The 18,514-nt window shown below is 34.6% G+C and overlaps 2 protein-coding genes across 2 annotated transcripts in view; one reads left to right on the top strand and one right to left on the bottom strand.

Annotated features, from left to right (window-relative positions):
- Nucleotides 1-4,904: 4,904 nt before the first annotated feature.
- LOC130613321 (poly(A)-specific ribonuclease PARN-like) lies at nt 4,905-7,837 on the top strand. Its single transcript, XM_057434671.1, has one exon. It carries the CDS (start codon nt 4,914-4,916, stop codon nt 6,708-6,710), a length of 1,797 nt encoding a protein of 598 aa, XP_057290654.1. The 5' UTR covers nt 4,905-4,913; the 3' UTR covers nt 6,711-7,837.
- A 3,074-nt stretch (nt 7,838-10,911) lies between these two features.
- Nucleotides 10,912-18,514, bottom strand: part of LOC130613318 (endoplasmic reticulum transmembrane helix translocase-like) — a 28,417-nt gene continuing 20,814 nt past the window's right edge. Inside the window, exons 18-28 of the mRNA XM_057434669.1 lie at nt 18,340-18,467; nt 17,714-17,812; nt 17,127-17,223; nt 16,008-16,213; nt 15,497-15,611; nt 14,869-15,004; nt 14,006-14,066; nt 13,409-13,551; nt 12,057-12,162; nt 11,662-11,805; nt 10,912-11,089 (exon numbers count right to left, since the gene is read on the bottom strand). Of these exons, the coding sequence (XP_057290652.1) occupies nt 10,982-11,089; nt 11,662-11,805; nt 12,057-12,162; nt 13,409-13,551; nt 14,006-14,066; nt 14,869-15,004; nt 15,497-15,611; nt 16,008-16,213; nt 17,127-17,223; nt 17,714-17,812; nt 18,340-18,467 (1,343 nt within the window). The 3' untranslated portion in view covers nt 10,912-10,981. The remainder of the gene's footprint in view (nt 11,090-11,661; nt 11,806-12,056; nt 12,163-13,408; nt 13,552-14,005; nt 14,067-14,868; nt 15,005-15,496; nt 15,612-16,007; nt 16,214-17,126; nt 17,224-17,713; nt 17,813-18,339; nt 18,468-18,514) is intronic.

Here is an 18,514-nt window from a genome sequence, read left to right as displayed (position 1 = left end):
AGGGGCCATGGCTTAGCTGGAGAGTCCTAGAGCATTCAATGCTCATTTTTGAGTTACGCAGACCCAATTAGGGCCCGCGCTCTACTAGACAACTCCCAGCAACATCCAACGGCTCACACAGTGTGCCATCTTCCCAATTTCCCTCACATGGCTTGGGTTAACCCGGGGCTATGGTAACATTCACTCTCCCATGCTGAATTGCCGTTAAGAGGAATCGAACCCTGGTCTCCCGCACATAGTACGAAAGCAATAACCACTAATCTACGGTGCCATAAAAAAACCGCGCAGACGTAAAAAAAAAGATGTTGCAACAACACACAAATGAATAAAAAACCCTATTATCTCCTTTTATTGCAATACAGGGTTAAGTTTTCTTACTGGCTTTTTTAATTTCTTTTTTTGTATCGTGTAATCCTTTCCAATTTATGCAGGTAATTTTGAAGCACTCAGGAGTAGGCAACTCAAAAAGGATGCTTTGAAACTTGCGCGGGTTTTTTATGTTAAGACTAGACTCGGGATTTTTGCGTTCTTTGACACTAGCTAAAGTATTCGAATTGCCAAATAGAAAAAATCGCGAAAGTTTGTTTTGGCGAAATTGCAGATAATTAATGGCTTGCGGAAGATTTTTTTTTGCGAGATTACAAATAATTTACGGCTCACGAAAGTTTTTTCTTCTGATTTTTTCTTTTGCATTTTAACAAACGTAGCACATTTCATAAATGCCCCACCCTATTCCTCGAACGTCATGGTGACTGCAAGCCGATTCTGAAGTATAAAGGACGTCGACACTGTTTCTTTTATTATACATAAGGGGTTTAATTTCAGGTTAAAAACAATAGGTCTATTGTTCAGAACATAGAATAATAAGAATAATGGCTAGCCTGGTTTAGACTTTATAGGTATTATATATTATACAGTTAGCTCTCGATTACTCGAACTCCAGATAACTCAAATTTTTATTATCTCGAACCAATTTCTTGGGTGCCTTAAACTTTCGTTAAAACTTACTTACAAAAAACTGCAGTTAACCCGACTTTTTTTCGGTTCCCCCCTCGAGGCAAATTTCTTCGGATAACTCGAACGTTTTATTCGAGAGAAAAGAAAAGTTAAGGATAATATTCAATTTGTAAGGCACTTACCTTTCTCATTGCCAGGATTGCACCTTTTCTGTTAACTTATGGTAACTCGAACCTCCGGGACCGAGGACAAAATGATATTATAGTTCAAGTTGTATAGCAAAAAAAATTTTTCAACTTGAACTATAATTTCATTTTATACTAAACAGGAGTTTCGTTTAACTCAAACATTCGTTAAGTTGAACTACTCTCCTCAGCCCTTTGAAGATTCGAGCTACCGTAAGTTAACTGTTTATAAAAAAAGCGTGTACTACATTGCCGTAAAACGATCCCTTTCAGTATTATCGACGCGTTCGTAAATGATTCCCTAAACCACAACGAAGATAACGACGACGATTCACAAGTCGAAAAATGAAAATAAACGCACAAAAAGTGATGAAATTTTTAAAAGACAGCAACCTTGTCCCTAGGGCATCCTATATCTTTTTTAACATCAGGACGGCGATGCAAACATACCTTGGGTTAGAGCTTGAAAAGATAGGTTAGTATAAATGATACTTGTTCGTGCATATGTCGGCTTTTATAGTTATGGAAGCTCAAAAACTCTAAAAAATTGTACATTTTATAAGAAAATGTTTCCTAATCAGTTTCTTAATTTTGACAGGTTTTATAATTCCCTTAGAAAAAATTTCTAAATTTCAAGAATTGTCATTTAGCTGTTTTCTGACAGCAAATTCATCTTAGAATACCGGGATTTTTAAGGTGATTCCCTTAGAAAAAATTTCTAAATTTCCAGAATTGTCATTCAGCTGTTTTCTGACAGCAAATTCATCTTAGAATACCGGGATGTTTAAGGTGGTTCCCTTAGAAAAAATTTCTAAATTTCAAGAATTCTCATTTAGCTGTTTTCTGACAGCAAATTCATCTTAGAATACCGGGATGTTTAAGGTGGTTCCCTTAGAAAAAATTTCTAAATTTCAAGAATTCTCATTTAGCTGTTTTCTGACAGCAAATTCATCTTAGAATACCGGGATGTTTAAGGTGGTTCCCTTAGAAAAAATTTCTAAATTTCAAGAATTGTCATTTAGAAATTTTAGTAGTGCTTATGTTTTTATTGCGCATTCTGCCATTTTTTTAAACCAACCGCAAATATAAGTTCATAGCAACGCCCATAGCAACCATTTTCGCATTTTTGGACATCTTTCTCGCCCCTCCGTCGATGTTTAATTCCTTGTAATAGCTAGATGATACTTTGGGGCTTCCTAAGACAATATATGACAGAATATTAAATGTGGTGTTCTCCAAGCATTCAGAAAGCTGTTTTAACGACGCACCCTCCAAAGTGAACGACTTAAGGTCTTAGTTATATGGTGCTTTACAGGTTGCGCTGGCGTACACCTTTTGTCGATCCACAAGTCAAGAATGTCCATAAAATAATCTTTAAATAAGTTTTTTTCCGTTTAAGTTTGGAATCCACGCGAAACAAAAATTCTCAAGATCGAAGCACCTACACTTTACAATTTCTTCTCTGGATGCACGGCATTAGTACCACCTAATGTTTAAAGGAAACCGATTTTCAAATCGAGGAATTATCTTTCAGTTATTTTGTCGAGATATTGCCTGTTTCGCCCTGTTTTAGTATTTCTGTCGTCCAAAAAATACCGCATCAGTTCTCTGAAAGACGAGTCAGCCTTGCGAAAATGCACTTCACTCAATCAATACACGTGACCGTTAAGGAACAAAGGCGGCCAAAAAGGCGCTTGAAATAGCGCATGTTATTCAGTTATTTAGTTGGGCAGCAAATTGGATCTATTTTCCTCATGTTCTGCCTTATCTGTTCTTGTTAGACATTATAACCTCTGTGACGAAGAGCACAAATCATTCGCACTTAATTTCTTTTATCACTGATTCCACATCTGACTAATTACAAGCATCGCATGATATTAACTCGTTTTTTCTTCTCAATATTATCCTTCTAGATGCTTCAACGGATTATTGCCTGTTCGACATCGAGGACGGCGGCAAGTAAGCGCTAGTGGCTTATACATCAACCAACAAATCCCTGGACGAGGATACCAGATGCTCCAGATAACCGAACTATACCTGCCCAAGTGACAAATTAACTATCGAGGAAGTGTAACTGATCTTACGTTATATGTCTAGGTCTGCTAGGCCGTGGTCCCTGCCTCATATCTTTTATTTTGTTACTGAAATTTAGTTGGAAAGCGACCCTTTAGCTCTTTCGTTATGCATCAAAACAATTTTCATTGACCAGACCATCGAAATTACCTGAATCAAGCAGTTGGGTTCTTCATCCTCTTAAATAGAAAGTCACACGAATTAAGGAAAAATCGAAAATCTGTTTCCTGAAGGGAACAATGTACTTTACCATAAGAGAAATTCGCTGTTCTCGAAAAACACCATCTAAAGCGGACATCTCTATTAGACGGACAGTGGTCGTTGGAACAGATGGATCTTAGGTTATACGTTATAGAAATATCTCTAAAAAGCGGAAAATCATAAAGCGGACATTTAATAAGGCGATCAATTTTTTCTGTCCCAAATGACTTTTTTTACTATAAACGGTCTTTATGAAGCGGATACTGTAAAAATAAAATGACAACAAAAAATTAATTATCAAGAAAACATTCGTTGCAAAGAGATCATCATCATGCTTGACAAAAAGAAGCGATGTCCTGTCTTTGACGATGACTGCTAAGTTATGTTGTCTACGATCACGAAAAAGATTGAGGAAAGCAGTAAAGCATACATTAGTTAAAGCTTGTACACATGTTTTAGTCCATTCTTTGTAAAATGATACTTATTTGTCAAATTATTATAGTCTCTTATCTACAATTCTCATAAAAAATAGCATGAAAAATCTTTTTGAGCAAAATTCTATCCCGAACCAAACTTTCGACGAAATCTCTATAAAGCGGACAACTTTTTCGCACCGATGGTGTCAGTTTTAAGGGATTTTTTTTACAGTAAAGTGTTTAAGACCAGATTCCTACATGTTTTTTTCAAAGGATATGATTATAAATACACACAAACACACGTCGTGAATATTAATATTTTTATCTTTGAATAATCGATCCCACACTTCAATAATACGGGTATGTTTTCTTGCAATCTTACAAATACCCTCTCATTCCCATTTTTTTCCTTTTTAATATGAGAGATGACGTCCACGTCGTCTTCGCTTATATAAAAAGACAAAAAACACTGGGGACGAGGGTGATCTTACCAATAGATTTGTCTCTGCTTTATCACGTTTAAACTTGAAATACACAACTGAACCGATCTATTCGTTTTACAGTTTTAAATTGCCGTGTGAAGACAGAACCACAATTTTTTTTTTGTTTGATGACATTTAGCAACACGAGGCATTTTTTCTTTGCGGCCTGCTTTGCTTTTTTTCGAAGCCGGTTCTTCTTGGAGTCGCTGAAGATATATCGTTGCTGTTCTCAGAGTAGAAAAAGCTTGTTGTATGCATATATGTATTTGGGAATACATATTTTTTCACAATTAACAATATATATTTTTGCTGGGCGTATTTGGGCACATATATTATACACTTGGTCATCATATATAATGTTTATATAATAGTAATATTGTCAGTGTTGGCATCCCGCACATTTCAGCACATTTTCTTTTTTTTTGTTATATATAAATATACTCAATGTATATAATGTTTACACCAAATATAACATAAAATATAAGTTTCTCTTTCTTCTTTCCTATCAACTTTGTTTTCATTTTAAAATTAGAACCTAGTTTGCGAGATTGTAACTCCAGATTTGATTGGTTGATAAATTCGTATTCGCGCTCTTGGCGATGTTTCGTTTGTTAAAATCTTGGAAGAAATTATTGCAACCTGTGTTCAGCATTAAAATGGAAGTGACAAAGTCAAACTTCCCAGATGCCTTAAAAATTTTAAAGTCATCGATTAAAAAGGCAGACTTTATATCAATTGATGGGGAGTTTACTGGATTGAGTACATTAAAAGGACGAGGGTTAACTTATGATACGATGGAGGAAAAGTATGAAAAACTAAGAAAAGGGTCGAGTGAATTTATGCTGGTACAATATGGCATATGTTTGTTCACCTGGAATGACGAAAATGAAAAGTACGAGGCTATGCCATTTACGTTTTACATATTTCCAAGACCTTATAAAAGGTTTTTTAATGATGTAATGTTTATGTGTCAGAGCTCAAGTATTGATTTTCTCGTAAGCAATGGCTTTGATTTTAACAAACTTTTTTGTGAAGGGGTGTCGTTTATGACTCCTTGGGAGCAAAAGAAAGCAGAAGTCCGACTAAATAAAGAACTTTCTTTTTTATCAAATAAAAATGAAAAAAGCGAGAAGTCAATTATTCAAGAAAAAAAAGATAGTGAGGAGCCAACTAAATCAGGTATATTTATTCCTAAAGATCAAAGAGAATATATTGAAAAGATATGTGAGTTGGTAAATGATTTTGTAAACGAGTCTGAGGAATTATCACTAGACTTGCCAACTGGTACTGCTTTTCAACGTAAATTAATATATGAAAAAATTGAGGAAAAATACCCTATGGGTTTGTACTTGGAAAGTGCTGTTAATGAAAACAAACAGAAATTTATCAGGGTTTTAAAAGTCACTGCAAGAGATAATGAACGCAAAAGAGAGGAAAAATATCAGAGGGAAGTGGAAGATTTGGATGAAGTAATTGGGTTTACCAAAGTGATGAATCTTTTAGCAGAATCCAAAAAACCAATTATAGGCCATAACATGTTTTATGATTTATTTTTCACAGTCACACATTTTTTCTCACAACCCCCACCTATCTTACATGACTACAAACTACTTTTAACATCATTATTTCCTCTTATCATTGATACGAAACTGATGTCAACAACACAGCCCCTTCAACAAAAATGCTCAGGGACTTCTCTTAAAGCGTTAATGAACTGCATTGAAGATGATCGCCTTCCCAAACCAAATATTGTTGATTCAACCGTGACAGAAGATCATGTAGAAAGCAGCAAACAGTACCACCAAGCAGGACATGATGCGTATTGTACTGGTTTTATATTTATCAGTTTAGCAAAATGTTTGTTTGAAAGTGTGAATGTTGATTTGAAACAAATCGACTTTACCAATGATGTTTTAACACCCTTTGTTAATCGTATTAATATTCTTGGCATTAGAGACATTAAATATATGGATATTACGGGAGAAGATAAGACTCCGTGTAGAGAGCATGTGTTTCAACTAAACTTCCCAACTGGTTGGAAGGAGACAGACTTTGTGGATTTGTTTTCACCAATTTGCTTGCTTAGCCGACCTACTGTGTGGATCAACGAAAGCTCTGTCTATGTTACATTAGCCGATAAGGAAAAATCTAAAGAAGTCATCAAAATTTTAGTGAGAAACGGGAAACCCACAGATTCTTATCAAGTCATTCCTTATGTTAATGATTCTAATAGCACTGTTGTAGCTTGTAAAAGTCCAATATTAGAAGAAAAAAGTTCAAAGAGAAAAGGAAAAAGAGATCATACTGAAATTGAAGATGGTGAGCTTGAAAGTGATGATGGTGAGGATGATAAAGTTAAAAAACAAAAGATGTTCAAAGAAGCAGATGACTGGTGACTAAAAAAAGAGTAGGAGACTAAAAAAACCAGTCATGCTTGCTTAAATTTCATACAAACAAGTGGAAAAACGCAAAGTATATTTAAGGCACATATTCTAAAAATGAGAAATGCTTTGAAAAAGTGTTAAATCTGTGTTTACTAAAGTAAGATTATATGGGGGAAAGTTTATTATTCTTAAAGTATTTAATTTATTAGTACCATTTAGAGTATTGTTCCCACACAACATAGATTTCATGCCTGTGTTGTTTGATACGTCTGTATGAAATCTCATTTTAGTAGTTGTTCTAGCATGTTCAATTGCACTAACATGCCTCCACACATGCCTAAAGCAATTAAATGTGCTATTTTCAGGTTTTGATCACATGCAATATAGGTTATGCAAATTATTATTTTTTTTTATTCATAAATTTAAAAATCAATGCCTGTACGCCAAGCTTTTTTGTTGAGAAAACTGCTGGCCTGAAAAATCAGTCTCCATTGCATTTTCTTGTTGTTAAATTTCTAAAAGCTGTTTAACTCACAGGCTGTGTCATATAACTTTGGTTTTATTTTCGAACCTAGAAGTGAAAATAATTGCCATAAGGACATTGGATGCTGGTAGTATAAAAGAAAGCACCATAAAGGTTTGACATAATTGTTTGCGAATAAAGCTATAGTCACATATCCAAAGATTTTATAACTGAATAGAAGAAAAATTGAAACAAAAAATAAAATAAAAATATTTATTAAATTTAAGAAAAAGAAGAAAATTGCAAATTTTATGCTTTAAAATTTCGAAAAAAGTTTTTTGTACTTGAATTTTCAAACATCTATGCTACATTTTTTATATATACCAACATTTTGTTTTGGTCCTTAAGGAACAGTAGTGTACATGCAACCGTACTCTTATAACTATTAAATGCCATTTGTTTAGCATTTTTTTTTTAAATTTTAGCAATTTTCAGAACATTGGTCAAATTTTGTAACTCTACATCGTTAGTTTAAAAGGATTGGAGTGCACTTAGAATGCTGGACCTATTTTGTTATTTTTTAAGGTGTATAATTAGTAACTTTTTTAAATTTTCATCTATTACCTTTATTCTATTGTACAAAGGATTGATTTTCTGAAGATTTCATAACTCAACATTTTTTTTGACTTAGTATGGCCTATATCAGGGTCACACAAACAAAACTAAGTTTCGTATGTTTTACTAATAAATAATTAAAGCACCTCTGAACTTAGTTGAACAAAATCTTTCGCCAATTGCAACATTGTTTTCTTTCTTTATTTTATTAGTAATCAAATATTTGCATCCGTTATTGTTTCAAAGAATCAGGATATCCAAGAAATGTTCGTAGCACAAAAGAAGAACGAAAACACCAAATGTAATTAATGCTTACCGTAAAACTTCTTATTTAACGCGCTGGTAAAAATAATTATTTTCACTGGCACGCGTAGAAAATTGAAAGAAAATCAATTATAAAAATTGAGCTTTCAGATGCGCGTTGATAATTAACATGCGCGGAAAATTATTAGGATATTTAACTTTTTCTTCCTTTTCTTAATCTTCTGTTACTTTTTCTTCTCTTTAACTTTATTCTCGTATTGTTTCACTTCCTAGAAGTTTTTAATCCATATGGCTAATAGACTCAAATAATTGTGGTACGCGAGTAAAATTATGATTTTTGTCAAAAAATGACCCCTGCGTGTAGGGGGCGCGTTAAGTTAGAAGTTTTGACGGGAAAAAACACTAACTTGAAAAAATAAACTTTTTTAAGACTTCAGTAAATTTTTGGGACAGTAACTTTTAATGTAACCCACACTCACAGAAAAAAGCCTAAAATGATAAAAAGGTTTTAAATATGATTTTTCACCGAGCAAAATATTTTACCGACTTTTTGTATTGACCAACAACCACTTCCTAACAATTTTTTTTTCTTTCGTGCGTTGACAAATTTAGTGTTTTTCAGCTTACATTATGAGCTGAATTGTTATTTTGTCGCATGCACGATTGTCCATTTTTTGTACTTGCGCTGAAAAACAAACAAAATATTTTCTACTCATTACATGTGAAAGATGAAATAAGTAAAAATATCCAGAATTTACCATGTCAGTAAAATCTTTTGAAAATAATGTAAAACGGTTTTCCCCGCAAAAAAATTATACGCGAAATTTGTGACTAAATTTAATACAATTGGGTAAAAATAGACGAACAAACCAAACACGGTGATCTATCTTCAACCGCATTGTTCCCTACTTTGCCATGTTGCTCTGTCACGTCACGACCAGCACCGAATTTTGACGTAGCAGTAGAATGTATTTTACATACATCGACACCCCTGATTTGACGTAAAACTGACTAGAATAAAGTAAAATAATAAAATTTTCTGTGAGCTAGCGTAACTAGCTAGCGAGCAGCGAAAATGTAATTAGCTACCTTAACGGGAAAAACTTTCGTGTATTGAAAATCCAAAAGCTGTGAATATTTTTTAACAAATTGGGATTTCTCGGAATTAATTTTTCAGTTTCGAAGCAGTTCTTTCAGTTTGTGTTCAATAAATTTTAAATATCAGTAAAAGATTAACTTTAACTTGTTATGGCTCACTTTGGAGAGAAAGTTATGCTTGGTGCCAAGTAAATGAAATGTTTACCAATTTGTCATAAAGTAGTATTTTTTTACGTGTCACAAAATCAACATTTTGATTATCTTTTCGGCATATTTTTCTCAGAACGAACTATTTTAATCATGTTTAGCGTGGCATTTTTCGCCTTTTTTCTTTGTGCCGTTGTGGATATCAATGAAGTGAAAAAAGAAACGAGGTTGTCCTGAACCAGGCCCATATAATGGCCGTCTAAAAATACTATAAACAAATTTCATTAGTTCGGCCTGGACAAGCTCTTGTGACGTTCTCCAGAAAGTTCTGGGGTCACGTTATTTAGGCCTGGACCCAGACCAATGCAATTGTAATGTTCTCCGAAGAATCCACGAGTCGTGTTAATAGTTAGGTGTGGCCAGTTTTATGAAGCTGAGAGTTATGGGTGTATAATTAAACTATTTTTTCCAAAAACAATAACTAACTCAAATTTGCCAAAAATTGGGCCTGCACGTCAATAGTTGGGCCGTCTCAATTACAAACAGACTAAAGGGTCATTATTCCTGAATTTTAAATTGAGCCAGCGTTTGTAGTTTGTGTCAGAGCTGTAATACGACTCATTCAGAACAGTCAATTTCAACTTTCATGACACTGTTTACACAGTATAAAATCCTGAAAATAAGGAGTTGGAGTGTCACCAAACATATTTGTACTGCGAAGTCGAGCATGTTAGCACCCACATATTAGAATGCGAAAAAGCCCTAGGAACGAGATTTTCTATCCATTGTACAAATATGTGCGTCGCTATTTCGTGAGCTTCTAAGTAGTTGTCACACAACCTCGTCCCAAGGTCTTTTGGCCTCTGAGCTTCATCAATAAGGCAAAATGTCCTGGAAACGAGGTTGGTTGTCACAAAACAATTATTATCTGATTCGCAGGCCTATTCAATTTTCAATAGCGCTGGGTTTTCTTAAGTTCTTGGGTATCAAAAACGCAGGGGCGGACATGCTTACTTTAAAATATGTTTTTTTGTTGACACATCACTAGAGTTAAAAATATTTTTTTTTTGACAATTGTCTTCTGGGAAGAAAATGCTCATTTTCGTAACAAAGCTTTTCAGATATGACCTATATACTACAGAAATGATATCTACTGGACTAAACCTCACCATTATGCTTTGTATTTGCTTTTTTTTTCCAGTAAATTTGAGCGTGAATATGCCTACAAACTTTACACCTATAGAAGATGAAAAACAAGTACAGTATACTCTCGTTAAGTGGGACAACAGATAAGTAGGACACCCGCTATACTGTACGCTTTTTCTCCGATAAAACTTCCTTACCCTTTTTAACAACAAAAAAATTGGCTTAAGTGAGCACTGGATAAGTAGGACGCCCGCTAAGTAGTACATATTTTCTCCGTACCTTGAGCGTTCTATTTATAAGAGTATATTGTATATATCGCCGTTATCCGTGCACGGGAATTTTAAAATTCCCGGTAAAGGAGAATTAGCTATATAGTAATTATTAGCTTTATTTTGTAAAAACACTTCAGTGCTTAATGCTACAGGTATGGTATTAATCCTCAGGGCCGGGGTCCTGGTAATATTACATTTAAAACTCGCGTTTAACACTCTCGTTATTTCTATTCCTGAGCATAGAATCCTAAAAACGTTCTTCTCTTCAAAAAAAATTACTAACATTGTTTTAATTTTGCTTCTCCAAATAAAAATCTTAAAATTCTATCTAGCAACCAAGAGCCGATGAAGTCAGCGATGACAACTTGACAAAACATCATTTGAAACTGAAAAAAAAAAACAAGTAAATATATACAAACATTGTATTTAGAAGATGAAAAAAAAAAGGCTAGTTAAAGGCTAGTTTTCATTTAAGCGTTGATCACAGCTTCTCTTGACGATTGCATTGGCAGCTTTACAAGACGAGTCAACTTAATAAAGCATTTGTAGCTGACATCCTTTTTAAGAAAAAATCAAAATCCTGACAACGCCGCCATTTTTAGTATCACAGGGCACTAACGATGAGAACAACGACCACGTTTTTCTAAGAAATCGGCCCTACGTTTAAAAACAAATTGAGTATTCATTGGTCGTGTCGTATGTTACCTCTCATTCTTAAAAGAGCGGCTTACAAAGAGAGACCAGTATCTCCGAGTATGATTACCTTCTTTAATTTCATACAGTTTATGTTAGGGCGTATGACCTCCAGCTACAGATTCCATACAAAAACATTGTGAAAACAAGTTCAGAAAAATACCGCGGATACAGTTTATCTCAGAAAAGTTGCTAAAAGTAAAGTACTAATAAAAATCACGTTCAAACAAAGAGACTTAAAATAGTACAATCTATCAGAACTCACATCTTTAGGAAATTCTACTAATTCAAACTGCGTGGATACTTCTGGCATCCAGCCCATTAGAAGAGTGAACAAAGCGCCCATAGAAATAGCGATGCTGTAAAACAACGGGCGATTTTCTGTCAAGCTTTCCATGAATGGTCTTCCCTGATAAAAAAAATATAATCAAATTTTAAGCCGGAGGGCGTTGAGTGGGCGTGGAAAGGGGGGCGTATTTGCAATTTTTGAACATTAAATTAGTCCTAGTGTTGATTTCTTAGCTTTTATCTTATACCATTTTCAAACCATAACCTATAAAATATAACTTCCGCCATCAAATTTGATAAAAATAAATAATTTTTTTAAGTCTGGTGGGCATATTTTCATTAAGGGCAACATCTTAAAAAAAGAACACCTACCCTGTAGTTGATAGCAAAGGTGGAGATTTGCATCGACATTGAAATAATATATACTACACTGTTGATCAAACTTGGTTCAAATTTCTTCTCCAAATCAACTTTTATTCTAGAAAAATGTTTTCATTTTCAAATTACAAGTTCTTACAATAGATCTTGGATTTCTAGGATACTACTCGAATCAGGACTTTCTCTGGAAGTACATCAGTGTGTAAAATTATTAGAAAAAGGGTAAAACTTTAAGGCCGTATCCACAAGTAATTGCTCTTGCCAACGTACTCATGCGGACTATTAAAATGAAAATTCAAATTGATGTATATGACGTCAGTATAACAGCATTTTTAGAACTTTTAGGCTCCTTTGGACCTCATGTGAAAAGAGAGAGCAACAAGGTAAATTTAAAGGCTTTTTTTGCGCTATTTAACTGCAAACTAAATTTACAGCTTCAAAATTTCATTTTCCATTCTTCCGGATTGAAGTTGCGAGAAAAAAAACAGAGCAGTTTTCACTTTAGGGTCAGTTGTAGTGTGAAAAATGATATCGGACATCAACAAATGATTTTCTGTAATTCTGTTTACTATCAATTTTTAGAATGCAGCGGATTCTATCTCCGAACCAACCTTGACTTAAATTTTGTCCACGTAAACTATAATTTTAATTTTCGACTATTTTAAGCTGAAGGCGACAGATGACGAAATCAAAATTGCATTTCCACCTACAATTAGCACAGTGAAACAAAAATTTTTTACGTGTATGTTGAAAAAAAAAGAAGAGAGGCCTTTTTAATAAGCATTCTAAAAATACCGACCCGTGAAATATCTTGTTAACTTTAAATAAAAAATATTAGATAATAAGAAATTTAAATTTTAACTGTAACACTGATGGCTGTCTTTTTTAATTAGGAGATATTACCCATGACCTTTACAAATTTTTATTTTGGATCTCTCAAATAGAGAAATTTTGGTTGTTAACTCGTAAAAGAAACCACGGCCCACTGGTCCTCACCTTTTCACCCGTCGTAGGATCGCTATTTTGTGCGTTTTTGACACGAACTCACTCGGTGTGACAGACAGGCATTATTAACATACTAGTCGTCGACCAATAGAAAAATACAGAGGGTCGCCCGTCCTTTATATATGGCATTTCGTGTTTCCGTCAGACAGACAAACAGACAGACGACGGGTATTGTTGGAGATAAAGTTGGTTAAAAATGTTTTATTCTAAACTGTCGTTAGCTTAATCAAGTCCTCGTTAATCACTGTACGAGCAAATGCTGTACTCTGAAGTAATAAGAATAAAAAAGTATAGAGGGTATAGAAGCAGTAGTAATTGGAGACGTGCTGCATGTTACTTACACTTTGGGTTGTATTACGTATGCTTCGTTGACGACATACACAAGTGAGGTGAAGTGGACAGCGAATTGTGATAAGACTGTAAGAATTGTGTACATGTTGAATATGTTTGGAAGTGGACGTTCTTTCGAAAGAACGGTAAGTGGCTGAAACAAAACAAAAATAAAAATTTGAATCAACATTTTCTAATTGATGTAGGTAAACAATTTTTATTTTTTTATTTTCAGTAAATTAAAAATTTCTACGAAAACGGAGAAGTGGCACCGCTATAAACTCATAATCATTCATTAGTTAGATTTCGATACATTTCTTACAAACTTTTACGTAGAGAAGGAGCTAGTTTCGTGCACGAAAACACCACTGATGTAAAATGGAAAATAGATTTTGAAATGACTCTACTTTTGGTTACGTTAGGTTTTGAATTTTTAGGAACGGACGGGTCATTTTACCATCTGCATCTCTTTTGTTTGGCTAATTTGCAGATTAAATCCGAAAAACCCCGAACAGATCATGTCCCTGTGTTTCCCGGGTAAACTGGCTACAAAAGTATATTTATTCGTCATAGAAAGTTTTGTTTTACACAAAATTATTAGAAAATACCTTTGAACGAGAAATAAATAGAAAACAACCAGCCAAAAGAATGCCTTGCAATGTTGCTTGCCTGAAATTTTGAAGAAAAATAAACTATTAGATAACACAGTAATAAAGTTTAATGGTAATAAGAGAAATTAATTCAACATCGCTAGCATGACTTAACCTGGGTTACCATTCTTTTCATAGGGTCAAATTTTAAGGTATTTGAAGATTTTCAACGTTTCCATGAAAACATATTAGGGAGGTTTAAGGACATTTTCATATTATTCCAAATAAATTGAGAATATGTGAGATTTTAAAGGTGATGCTACGAGGGAAGAACAAATTATTTCTATGACACACGTGACAATAAAAACATGTGACAATAAAAACATGTGACAATAAAAACACGTGACAATTAAAATTGAGTAGAAAAACTTAAGAAATTCAGAGGAGACTTTTCAAAATTATGGGGAATTGAGGAGTTATGAGGAGACATGGCAACGCTGTTAAAACCAAGAACAAGACTGTAAAATGTCCCTTTTCCCGAATAGAACTAGATGGAACTGTTATTTTTCTGAACATAAAGCATGACGGGTAACTGGTCACTGAAACATTCAAAACTGTAATAAAAGTCTTATGAGTACATCAAAATGAAGAAAATACAATGAGCATAACATTCAGACAGATGGAACCAAAACAAGGCTACTGAAACATAGATTGTCAACAAGAAATCCCACATGGGATAGCATTCACTTACATGGGACTACATGAATTACTTAAGTTGCAGTTAAAAAATATAGAAAAACATGTTCTCTCTATTATCACCCCTAAAACAAATTTTACTGTGAAACTTGAAGACCTGATGTGTTAAAAAAACAACTGCTCACCCATCGCTAAATTTAATTCCATCTAGATACAATACACTTTGACTGTACGCTAATATCAAAGCGTTCAGTGCTAATATTTTAAACATTTGAAGTGTCGTCACCAACGTACATCGACCTTGTTTGATCACATGACAAACTAAAAACAAAACGTCGTCAAGATAGCAAGATGGTAGACAAGCGGTGTAGCCAATATTTGGGGTTGTTGTGAGGTAGCCTCTTACGGAAGAAATCTAAGAAATTTTTGAATTCCGTTTAAACGTTTTCGTCGTTTGGATTCCTCAGCTGCTTAGCAGAGTTTTAGACGAGGTTAAAAATGCTATAGTTACTAAGAAACCAGTATGGAAATCTAATTCGATTGTTGTACTAGTCGTAAAACCTTCAACAGATTATTGGTGCTAGCGGCGTTCAAGGTCAACTTGTTCCGAAAAGTGCCGAATTCGCTACAAAAACTAAGCACTTTCCCTGATTATTTCATTTCCCTATTTCGTCAACTAAAATCAACTAAGAATATTCGTCCCCCTAGTTTTAGTCTTCTTAGATTTTTTTTAAGAAAAGACCTAAACTTTAAGTTTTCTAGACAGCGGATTAAGAACAGGTCACACGTAACAATAGAAACCGATGAACTTACTTGAGGCAGGTGTACAGTAACGTGACGTAAAGGGAGATGCTATAGATGCGTCGCCAAGCTTGACTATTTGTGCTTGTTCTTTATCAATTTCATCAAGCATTTCTCGAAGTTTAGCCTAAAAAAGCAATGGATTACACAGATCTCATTAACTTGTTACACGACGTCCAACGGCTGGTATTTCGAATATCTGTGCAGTTATCCATGAGATGCAATATGTTTGAGGTACAATGTTAATTGAACAAGGATGTCCTTAAAACCAAAAGTAGAGCATAAAAGGTACGACAACGCAAAGTTCTTAGGCATGCCGATCCTATTGGCTTTTTTTCTAAGTCCCACAAAGGAGGTTAAAGCATTGATCTCACGAAGTGTAACTTACATTGTCCGCCAGAAAAAAAAGCTCAGTAAGTTGATGATGTGCCAGCAGTCAAATACACCGTGGTGGGGTTCGAAACTAAAACCTGATATCGACCAAATCTAAAATTAACTCCTAAAGAAATTAACTACTTCGTACCTGTTGTTTCTCGAGTGAATTGCGAGCATTTTCGGCAGCATCTCCACGTGTCATCGCTCGCATTTTGCCAGCCTTAGACATATTTTTACCGCCGCCAAATAATTTAGTTTTTAGGTCCGTACTAGCGGCATCCGCCTCTTTCTTCTTTTTTCGTTTTTCTTTGAGCGGCTCCATTTTTTCGGCCGTCCCTGGCAGTAACGCCACTCCTATGGGAAAAAAAAAACATATAGTAAATATGACTAGAGGTCGAGTTGTTCTGTGCTTCAGCACAAATGATCCTAAAATTTCTCAAAAGAATACAAGCTATCACAATGCGTATGTTTGGTTTCCGTGCATTGGATTTTTTAACTTGTAATGATGTTTTTAATACAAACGCCTCTTGAAATAACGCCTGGTCATTATATAGCGCTGTTTAAAGGAATATCGCAAGTCTTGATGAGCGTACCGAACTATTTTGAAGCAAATAATATATAGCAGGGCAAACAATCAAAAAGATGATACTTTAGTTTAAACGTCAAGGATATGGAAAGTTAAGCTACCTTATCGGACAAAACAAAGCCGGACAAAGTGACTAAATTTGACTAAAATTATGTCCGACTTACAACTTTGTCCGACTAAGATTTTGTCTGACTAATAATTTAGTCCAAAATTTTATTTTCAAAACCGGTCTTCGGAGAGCTGTTGAGCTGTAAAATCTTATATTTACCTCTAAAACCGATGACGAAAAGAGATAACAAAAATATATCTCAACAGCGACAAATGCTATTCTTCGAAATAATTTTTTTCCTGACCTTTAATTTCATAAAGATTATGATGAATCTAATAAGGGCTGGTGGTTGTCTTTCTTTGAAAATTGGCCTTTTGAACCTTACGCACATAGTAAAGCTTTTATTCTTAAAATTATATAGTGTAAGAAATTTCAAAAAAGGACAAAATTATAAGTCGGACTAAAGTAACTAAATTTTTTAAAGGTGACTAAAATTTTGGCCGATAAGGCATATATACGTATATTTATGTTATATGTTCAGATGCACCAGACCCGATGCCCATCCTTTGAAGTCTAGTTATGCACGCGTAAACTGCTGCCCATCCATTGTACTTTTAGTTGTATACACATACCTACGTGTGCGTGTTTCAACGCACCGACATCATTCGTCCCATCGCCACACATTAGCGCGACGAAACCAAGTTCTTTAAATTCATGGATAATCCACTCCTACGTAGACAATATTTTTTTAAATGAAAAATGGTCCAGAAAAACAGTAGCTGCAACTAGCTCTAACTCTCAAGTGGATTAACCCTCTAATGTTCTACGTTTCATACACAATACATAAATAATCACGAGATTTTTTATGCTGACAGACTGTTTGAAACTCTTTACTGCCCAAAGTTTCGTATTTAAACGCAATTCTCGCTAACCATACGAAAAAACTGTCTAGGCGAGGCAACTACTGACTTTAAAAACAACACCGTGCCGTTTCTTAGTCTTTGTTTTTTTTAACTAAAGCGAGTCTTTTAAACAAAATCTTTTTTTTTTTAAATTGAGTGGGACCTTCTTATGGTAGCAGTCTTTAATCCAGACACTACTTTGACATTTTAAACAAGAGTACTATAATAAGTGTGGCTACAAACTAACTCAACGGTTTGCAGTACACGACTTGATTACATGATCTGGCCCGATAAAGTAAAGCAACGCATTGTCTCACCTTTTGTTTTGGATCGACACGAGCAAATACACGACAATGAACGAGTGCTTTTTTCAGTATTTTCTCCAACTCTGCTGAAGACTGCATGTATGCAAGACCCTGGAAGTGAAAAATAAAACGATAGTATAGAATAGTAACAGGACTTGTGTATGGTTGCACACAATTTTCTTGGGCGCCATTTTCACGACAACTAACTTCGTTTTGACAGTTAACTCCTTCTTCGCGGAGGATACAACTCACTTTAGCAAAAACCTTTTTCTGCTAAAAGAGCTCTAGTAGCCAATTTGTTACTTCCATTTGAACTGTAGACGTTGTGACAAGTACCTACCACGTCCATTAAAGTCATATTTTAGATACACAGAAAAAAATAATGTTATAGACGTCTAATGCACATACTTCGAACATTGGAGGTGGAGAGCACTCCACCGCTAGGTTCGCAGTCAATTTATTATAATTTTCTGTTTAACTAAAATTAACTGTTGATGTTTAGCTAACAGATCCAAAATAGAAATTTCGTAAAATAAAAATGTAAATAGGTGACTCTTATATATACACGCTATCCGGATAAACTATTTGCGTGCATCACGAAGATATTACCGCATGTAGTGTAGTGGCGGACTACTTACGTCACCTGACAAGCAGAAATTATAATTCTTAGCAAGACTTTTCGGATCGTCTTCAACAGAAAAGGAGAACTCATCATCCACTGTACGCCAACTCCAGTGTTCGTTTGATAGACTTTCTAAAGAACCGTCTAAAAAAAGAAAAATCTGCGTATTAATGGATTTAAACAATTTTTAA

The sequence above is a fragment of the Hydractinia symbiolongicarpus genome, chromosome 10 (assembly GCF_029227915.1).
Source record: "Hydractinia symbiolongicarpus strain clone_291-10 chromosome 10, HSymV2.1, whole genome shotgun sequence".
NCBI lineage: Eukaryota > Metazoa > Cnidaria > Hydrozoa > Anthoathecata > Hydractiniidae > Hydractinia > Hydractinia symbiolongicarpus.
Note: the sequence above shows the minus strand (reverse complement) of the source record. Positions and strands in the feature narration are given on the sequence as shown.